Genomic DNA, 10,036 nt, shown 5'->3' with positions numbered 1-10,036 from the left:
GAGTAGGGAAAAGGTAACTAGTCTACAGTACCCACTGCCAACTTTCTGGCTTATCTAATTGAATAGAGGGATTTGACCATCACATGGATTCATTCCTATAAAGCATCCACAGCCCCAAAATGAGTAGCATGATTTTGTAGCAAATAGATGTGAACCATGGACCATCACATTCACAGTCTTGTATGCTAACCACACCTGGTGCAGAAGATTTTTGGCCTTACTTTTGGTTGATTAATTTTTTTATTTTTAGATTATTTTTAAGTAATTCTAACTACTGTTTTATTTTACCATAAAAAGAAATGTTAAGATACAGGTTGTAAATCCACATAATAAAATCAAATACATCCACTAATGTTTTACCTTATTTTTTCCAAATATCAATACATTATGAGCACCTAAATTCTGATGTATCAGATTCCTACTCTCTAAATATTTCATAGCATCACAGATTTGTAGACTAAAGTCACATAATGTATTAACAGGCAGTCTCTGCTGAAATACTGGTTCTCTTAAACATTCCAGAAGTCCCATTTGTGGAGCTAGCTCTGTCACCTGTTTAAAAAAAGATAAAAATCAGTGATTACAGAAAAGGTTAGAGCTACAGTAACTAATCAATGATTGATTAATTTAAACAGGTTTAAAATTTAAAACTGCCTAGATAAACAATTTTGTTATTGTGCTGTTATTAGAGATACACAGTAAATAACTTAGAAACACATTCCATGTACAAAAAAATAATAATTTACCAAACTTTAAAATATCAAACATAACTGTTATTTATCATATAACACACACATACAAAAATAATATTATGGCACTTAAAAAAACATTAATGATCATATGTACTACATAGTTTTACAACCTTCTTTTAAATAGCAATAATCGCAATGATTAAAGGCTGTATGATGTGTCTGACTAGCCTACAAAATGAAAATTTTGTTAGCACACTATGCATAGACAATTCCAATACAAGCATTAAATTATTGTTTTTGATTAGCCTTACACTACAGTATGCTCAATTAATTATTTTTTCTTACTAATTGACATATCATTACTATGAAATACTACATTTACATAATAAAAGTTATAATTTCCCTATACTGAAAATGTATTTCAGATAGGTACTTATCTCCAATCGAAAAATTTGCTATTTCCGTTCGGTACTGCCCTCTATATGCAAACTTTTTCTTTACGCATACCACAAGCCTTCTGCTCCCCCTATTGGAATTGTAATATTCTAACGTGTCTCTCAGACAAATCATCATGCATCGGTTCACCAATAAGAGCATAACGTGCTTCCGTGATGTATGTGGCTCCCTCTATACTCATATACTAAACTATCACTTCTAAGTTTGGCAGAAGACTTAAGCACTGGAGGAAAGTGGGGAGGAAGGGTGGGATGTGTGAGGGGAAATAAGTACCGTATAGGAAATACATTTTCAGTATAGAAAAATTATTATTTCCTATACGGTACTTTACCTCTCCTCACAAAATTAGCTAGAATCCCACATTGAATAGGAGGAGGGACAGGCATGAGGGAATTATAGAAGTACCCCCAAAAGCATCTGAAGGATATCTCTGTAAATGAGAGTCAGATCACAAGATCAGATGAGGGGAACCACACCACTTCTGAACCAGGTATACTCTTTGCCCCTCTGTGAAATGTGAAGATAAGGGCAAAAAAGGAAAGGAGAACATCTAAGTGGGAGAGAACTGTGTCAGGATCATGATCCTAACCATATTAAATAAATATAACTCAATCCCATGATTAGAAAAGAGGGTAAAACACTGGTTGTGCCCTCAATTGTAGAGTAGCTAGGGTGCAACAGACCATACTCAGTAAGTCAATTACATACAAAACTCATGTTGCTGGGAACCAACATCCATGCAGGGGTAGGATGAGGACCATACTGTCTTCACCTCAAACCCAAGAGACTGTAGGATTTAGAATCATGCCATCTCCCAGGTATAACACAAGTATTAACACTGAGCTATCGATCTGGGGACCTGACATCCAGTAGCTAAAGGATGTCTATCACATGCAATCAACTCCCCCAATCATGAAACTTACCAGAACCGTCAAAAAGACAACAACATCCCCATATTGAGATAGGATGTGGGAGAGCCAATGGACAGAAACATAACCATCCCACATACCACTTCTGTGACCCATAACACAGATGGAGGAAAATCGAGGGAGGAAGATAGACAACCCAAAATGTGTGAGGATTTATGTTGATTGGTTCTACTCTAAATCCAAAACCCAGCCACGGGGTACTGACATCTGCATGGGGGTAGGATGAGGGCTTACAATCAATAGAGTGAGCTGTATTTTGACGTATCACTCCTTCGTAATTATATATCTGAAAGAGGAGAACAGTACATTTGCAGAAAACCACTGCACTATTCTGCACTGAATGGTTATAGCCGTCTTTGTGTGGAAACCATTCAGGAGGGTGCCTCAACCTTTGACCACAGCAGCACATGGAACTGAAAAGTGGTAAGGACACCCATATTCCACTAGAAGAAAGGAGGGTGAAAAGGTGGTGGATAGTCAAGAGGAATGTCATCACCTGAGAGAGTACAATGAGTGACCATGAAACCCTATTTTGAAAAGAAGACCATACCGAGCTATTCACTGTGGGCATGGCAAGGATGGGCAGCTATGCAATCTGGATTACCCATGCAGTCCATAGGTGGTAAGATCCAGGACGTGCATGTTTATGAAGCAAAATATCGCAAGGTTATTCACCTACAAGCAATCTATATGGAACATCCCATCTCAACGGTGAGCATCACAAACCCATGGAATATAAAGCTCAATTCAACATAACTGTACAGTGCAAATTTCAATGGTCAGGCACCACTCGCCACAGAGCAGGACCCATATAAAGAAGAAAAAGGCCCCTGAAAAGGAAAGAAAGTGTGAACAGAAACTTATCAGTCAGAGTCACACTCAAGTCTGACGAATGGCCACAGATGGAAAATGAAAACTTGACAAAGAAGAAACCCTGATATGATGTAGAATGGGAGATGAATGTATTGGGTGTAGTCCACATGCCTGATTGTAGAATCTCCTCCAATGGAAGAAGAAGACAAGAAGCAAAGGAAAAGGTGAGGTGTCTAATCTGATAAGAAGTCACCTGGAACAATTTCCGGGAAGAAAAGATAAGGAGGAATAAGCCAATCGGATAAAATGTCGGACTCAATTGGTAAGTGGAGATAAAGAGTTCAGAACGGGTACCATGGAAGGAAGCTGTATGGACAATATAACAATAAGGAGCCCTGACCGGACACACAAGCCGATTTGGATCTGGTCGAGGGTAAAGATGAGAAATGAAAGGAAGGGAAATAAGCAAAAAGGAGGAGCACCGAGGTCTTTGGGAGGAAGGAGGAATCTGGATAATAGAGAAGATAGGTAGGGTGATAATGTGTATGTGAAATGTTAATGGCAAGCGAATCTGACTGTCAACTTTCACAGGCTAAGAGGAGAAGGAAATATGTTTTGAGGGAAAGGTGAAACATGGAACACAAGTAAAGTGGTTCAAATGGAGATAAAGTGAGGGAATGGAGTACCACATTAATCTCCCAATCCAGAAGGGTAGGTTGCCTGGGAGGAAGATGCAACAGTAAGGAATGTAGTAGCATGGTAAGAACAGGTGAAGTAAAAACTCTAGGGTATCGAGGAAAATGAAAGGTATGGGATAAAGCCAACCAATAACCTGTGTGTGAAGAGACCAAAGACCCCCGGTCAAAAGGTCAGGTGAGAAATTCTGCCACCCGAGCCACAGTAGGCCAGTCAGCAGGAAATCCCCGAGTTGTAAACCAACTGTGGAACACTTTCCACTTACGCTGATACAACTCCATGGAAGAAGGACATATGGAACCAACTAAAATGAAAGCAACTCGATGGGAGAAACCATATCTCTTCACCAAAGACTAGATAAAAGCCAGACATGAAGATGCAGGTTTTGAAGGGTGAGATGTAGGACCAGCGACTGAGGGTGACAGAGAAGATAAGGAGATGACAGAAGAGGTACAGTAGGAGAGAGTAGCAGGTGCTGTAACAGCAGAAACTATGGCTGAGCTGGCCAATAAGGAGTAATCAGAAGGACCCGACAAGGAGTGGTATGGATGAGAGAGATAACCTGATGAAGTAATCCGATAGGAGAATAAACATAGAGATATTTGTGGGATCATTTTGGCTGGAAGTATCGACTGCCAGAGCCTGAGAGACTGGCAACAAAAAGAGAAGTAACTTTTGATTGAGGCTCATAACAAAGGCATCCACGTGGGGAGAACCCCACAGAGTGCAAATCTTCCTTAAAACAAAAGGATCTAAGGATCACTCTATTGAATATATCTGGTCAGGACAGGAAAGACAATCCACAATAAGATTGAAAGCTCACAATACACGAGCTGAATGTGTTGTGTGTGGACCCAGTATAAGAGATCCAACATCCAAAAACATAGATCTCTTGACCATGCGCCTCTTGGTGATTGATATATGCCACCACCATAGAATTGTCTGAATGAACCATCACCAGACAATGTTAGGTGAGAAAAAGGAAGTGATTCGATACCTGACAAACAAGTAGAACTTGGATAACATTGACATGCAAAGCACTTTTGTCAACACACCAACAGCCCGAAGTTTCCTGTTGGTTGATCCATACACCCCAGCCCTGCAGAGACACATTCGTGAAAAGATGTAAATCTGGATGTGGAGGAAAAAATGGCACACCTGCTGAAGTATTTGTCTTGTCCAACCACCAAAGCAGATCGTTTTGCAAGGTAAAAGAAAGGGTAATGGGAGTAGAAAGAGGATCCTACACAAGGTTCCATTGATTGTGAAGAGCTCACTGAAGGGATCTCACATGAGCACGACTGAGAGGGACCATTCATGTCATTGAAGACCACATACCCAAAAGCGATAGAACCTCACAAGCAGGAATTGAGAGGGTATGGCAAACTAGCAATTCCATAGAATAAAGTCTTAAAGGAAAAGGCTGGACCTGACTGATATGAATGATGAAAAGGACCCCCAAATAGCCGAGATTTTGAGTAGGTCTGAGGAAGGACTTCTCCAGTTTGATTAACCAGACCACTCGAGCAGCCACTAAAAGGAGGTGCTGAGTATGGCTGGCCAACTCCAGTTTGGAAGGAGCCAGAAGAAGCCACTTGTCTATGTAATAGTGAAAACTCTACCCCAGAAGATGAAGATGTCGAGCAAATGCTCAGACCACCTGACAGAAAGTATAAGGGGCCAAAACAAGCCCGAATGGTAGTGCTCGAAATTGATAAACCGCCTCGAGATGGACAAACTGAAGATATGGACTAGACTGATGTGATATAGGTACATGGAGATAAGCGTGGCGACATCCATTTTGGTTATCCATAAACTTGGAGAAATTACCCACCTCAGGGTGACAAAATACTCCATGGTAAACAAGGTCAGGTGAACAAAGCAGTTGAGGTGAGATTAAATCTATGACTGGCCTCTAGTCCCTGGTTTTCTTAGGAACAATAAAAAGTCGAGAATAAAACCTCTTGCAGGATGGAAAACAGGTTTGATGGCCTGCTGAGATAGCAATTCCCAAACCACTTCCAAATTGATCAGCATGAACCCAAATATCAGGGGAGGAAGGATTGGTCATGTAGTAAGGAAGGAAATGGCTCATAAGAAATAGAAGAAAGGGATAAAACATCATATACCAGAGAAACAAAATCCCAAAGACCGAATTCGGCCTAACTGATTCCTCAGGCAGGGGATGGGAAGGTATGGCAAAATCAGGAGGCAGAAATAGACAATCCAAGTCCTAGTCAGTCTGAACAGGCTCTGTCTGTTTGGGAAGAACCAGGGTGAGGTCAGGGGACAAAGGCTGGCCCATGTAACTTTCAATCTCCCAGCAAATAAACTCGGGTAAATCAACTGTCGTGTTGCCTGTACCCGAGGATTGAGAAAGAGAACTAGTTGCTAGTGTGACCCCCAAAGTGATAACATGAACTTTGGAATTCATTGTGAACAGTCCACCAAATTTAAATTTAAAAAATAATGCGACTGGAATTAACTGATAAAATTTCTTAGAGTGAAGAAACTGTCTGAATGAAAACTCAATGAATGAAAGAAAACCACTTCATGAGGAAACTGGAATTAACTGATAAAAGTGAAGAAATTGTCTGAATGAAAACTCAATAAATGAAAGAAAACCACTTCATGAGGAAACTTAAGCCAAATGTGAATCACTAAACAAACAAGAAGCATGTCTGAACACAAGCACTGCCAAACAAGAAGTGATGATTTGGTAGAAAAGTATTCAGGAAGTCACATGCATCACAGAAGCATGTCATGCTGTTATTGGTGGAGAAGTGACGCATGATGATTTGCATGAGATACACATTGGAATATTACAATTCCAATAGGGGGGAGCAGAAGGCTTGTGGCCTGCGTAAAGAAAACGTTCGCATATAGAGGGCATCACCAAACGGAAATGGATAATTTTATGGAAGTAAGTACAGTATCAGAATGTATTTTTACATAATTATTTACATTTGGCGGGCATATGGTAAGTCTTATTAGCAAATTACTTTAATTTTAAGAAAGGTAAAACATTCCTTAACCCTTCATGAGTGCAAATGTAAGGTACCCCCTCTCTTGGGTATCTTCTTAATAATAAAACCACTATCATCTAGGCACCACATACTCACACACATAAACACACAATCCCTGAATTTAAATCTGGATATTTTGGTGTCAAACCTGCAGCACAACAGTGACCCATCAACCAAGAGGGGTTAGGAAGGAGAGAGTGTGTGTGTGTGTGTGTGTGTGTGTGTGGCAGAAGAGTTAAGTACTCACTTAATACATTTAATTTGTCTTACCTTTTCCACTACATTGTATCAGAATCATCACAATGAAAAAAAATAAAAATAAGTCAAGCAATAAAGTAAGCACATACACACCAACTATGCAACTTGAAATTCAATTCCAAGTGGCTGACATAACTGCATTCACTTGACATAGAGGTAGACATCACCACACCATACAAAAACTGCATAACCAGAGCCACAATAAACACTCAATAGTATCTGCAGGTTCGTTGGAAATCCTAAAGATAACACAAGGTAGCAGGAATGTTTTTCTCATCTTTACCAACTAGTCAGTAATTTGTAACTAGAAGATAGACAATCAGTTCTATGAGGACTTATGCTTGTAACTTAAACAAATCAATCCACACAGAGACTACAAAAAAAGATGACAAAGGAAACAACCTTACTGAAAACAAGGCTATAAGTAAATTGTCCCAATGAAAATCACTTATGCCAAACATCATAAAGAATGTAAAACACCTTATTAGATCCCTTGCATGCTCATGGAATTGTGGATGGGGCCAGCCAAGCAGTGTCTATAAAATAATGAACAACAGAAGAAAATGTTTTGAATAAAGGAACAGCATAAAAAAAGAAAAGAAATATTAATCAAAATGACCTAAACACCAGAAAAGTTGTTACTTTTATTTTACTTCCAGCATTTTGTCCTTGTAACCTTGTCAGGAAATCTTATAGTCTAACGTTTTTGTTAGCTTTCTAACAGTACAATATCAAAGAAAAACTACTGAGCATCACGAAACACTAAAATAAAATGAAAAGTTGGATAAAGCATTCTCAGATAAAGTAGCAAGGACATAACACTGTAAGTAAAATAAAACAAACAGCTTTTCTGGAGTTCATGTCATTTTGATTCATATTTCAGTATGCCTATGAATTTCCAATAACTACTTAAAACATCAGCATTTTCTAATAGATTAAAATATTTTGATTGAGGAGGAGATGATTGATCTATTACTGCTACTGGTATGTAGCAGCTATTTACACATGCAAAATACACTTTTACCAACAGGGGTGAAGAAGAGATCGCCATGCTTAACAAATGTGCATAGTCTAAAAGGCACATATACCATACAACATTCTATTACAGCCAGTGAAAACCAAACATTCTAATCAAAGAAAAAGAGAAAAAAAATACAGAGATTAAAAAATAAGGACCACCTTCAAATAGAAACTAAATGAGAATGTAAGAAAATAAGCTCCACTCATTTCTAAGACCTCTCTCTCTCTTACTGATCTAAGAAATTATGAAACAGAGCTCTTCTCATAATGGTAAGAGTCTTTCTCTACAAATATGTAAAATAGCAAGTGCAATTCAAAAATGGTAGGTCTTAATCAGACAGAAAAGTCCCCTTAATGTTCATCAAAATTTGTTAACTCAGAATGACTATTGCCATCCACTGGTCACACAAAGTTTATCAAAAGTTTGAATATCCACTATGATCTGTGATCAAACTCCTTACTAGTTTTTGAGATGAATCTTTCATTTGATTGGGTATATGGGCTGTAATTTAGTGTGTATAAAACAATTTTAGAGTGAACCTCCAGAAAAAAAAAAAGTTTCATTCTTAGGTTTAAAAAAATTATCAAACACACTGCAATGAAAGTATTGACCTTGACTTCATTAAAGCATTAATTATATTCATTAGTATGTGTTTGTTGTTAAATACAAAGCTATACAATGAGCTCTCTGTGCTATGCCCACTACAAGTATCAAAACCTAGTTTTTAGTAGTGTGAGCCTTCAAACTTAACACTGAAGGACACAACAATTAGTATCACATAAAATAATCAATTGAAATTATGATTATATTGATTAATATCATAAAATTAACTAAATATTGTTTCCAACTGTTACTGTTTTTGATTATTCCAAATAACCAGTAATCAAAATTATGATTAAATCGATTAACCCTATCTGTGCATGCAGGGATCAATGTTCGCATGTCATGAGCTTTTACATTTACATTCAAAATTAGTTCAACAACTTTATTATCAAAGTATATTAATAAACTTGGCATCAAAAAGTAGTTTAAAATCAAAATTTTAATATTATGTAAGCTTTAATTTCTTAATATCTAAAGAAAACATTTAAATAAGTTTTCAATCTTCACTTCTATTCATTATGTGATGCTTCTCCGCTCCAAATGACCCATTTTAAATTATCTTTCTTCCTCATAGGAAATTAAGTTTCTAATAAAACTCACAGTTGCACTGTAGATATCTCCGAGATAAAATTGTGAATTTGTAGCCTCTAATAATCTTGCTTTAGTTAGATATATGCAATAAAATTAAATCAACATGCCACACCCATCCTAGTATATCCAATTTTCAAAACATGTCAATAATTCTCTCTGATATTTCTTGTTTGATTATTTATAACCTATAAAAAAGAGAATATTTTAATTTACTGATTTCAATATAAAGCTCTCTCTCCCTGATGATAGTATTTGAATTATTCAGCTTCCAGGTTCGTTTTTGCTATTGCCAAGAACACATGTACCAAGTAAGGGAACTACATTGATTAACTTATAACTTAATTAGAAAGCTAGTTACATTATAATACTTACAGGGTATTTTATTCTTCAGGCTTGTTATTATTTTGTGTTCTAAGCTGTATATTTGAAATGAATAAAAGTTACGTAAAGCACTAACAACAACTTCAAAAGCAAAAAATATTACAAGAACCACACATAAGTATAACATTTCTTGCTTTTACATATATTTTGTTATTTATTGTTATAAAAGTAATTAAAATGTAAAAATTATAAACTTATAAAGTAATATAAGAAATGTTAAGTGAAAAATCAAATACAAATTATGTTCAGGATACTCCTCAAGAAGTCCATGAGAACATAGACATTACATCTGATAAACTGAAACTTTGTTTACCATAATCTGCCTGTACTCCTGCTATGTGCAATAGGTAGGTATGATTCAAACAGAAATAACATAATAAAACTAAATAACATATTTTGGGACAATATGGGACCTATTGGTCCATCTCGGCTGTTCCATCCTCAAAACTAAATTAAAATGAATAAAATAATAAAAAATTTTAAACCCATCACTTTTCATTTATATACTTATCAAGCTTTTTCTTAAACTCACTTAAATTTACTGCCTCTACAACATCTGAAGGCACCCCA

At 36.9% G+C, this 10,036-nt stretch overlaps 1 protein-coding gene across 2 annotated transcripts in view; it reads right to left on the bottom strand.

Annotated features, from left to right (window-relative positions):
- Positions 1-334: 334 nt before the first annotated feature.
- LOC106464265 (tyrosine-protein kinase PR2-like) overlaps positions 335-10,036 on the bottom strand; it is a 91,892-nt gene continuing 82,190 nt past the window's right edge. For both annotated transcript variants that reach the window (XM_013924391.2, XM_022391976.1), the window contains one exon: positions 335-552. In XM_013924391.2, coding sequence (XP_013779845.2) covers positions 349-552 — 204 coding nt within the window. In that variant the 3' untranslated portion in view covers positions 335-348. The remainder of the gene's footprint in view (positions 553-10,036) is intronic.

Source organism: Limulus polyphemus, unplaced genomic scaffold (genome assembly GCF_000517525.1).
Source record: "Limulus polyphemus unplaced genomic scaffold, Limulus_polyphemus-2.1.2 Scaffold1602, whole genome shotgun sequence".
Classification (NCBI taxonomy): domain Eukaryota; kingdom Metazoa; phylum Arthropoda; class Merostomata; order Xiphosura; family Limulidae; genus Limulus; species Limulus polyphemus.
The sequence above is the reverse complement of the archived record's forward strand: the minus strand, read 5'-3'. Positions and strand labels throughout refer to the sequence as shown.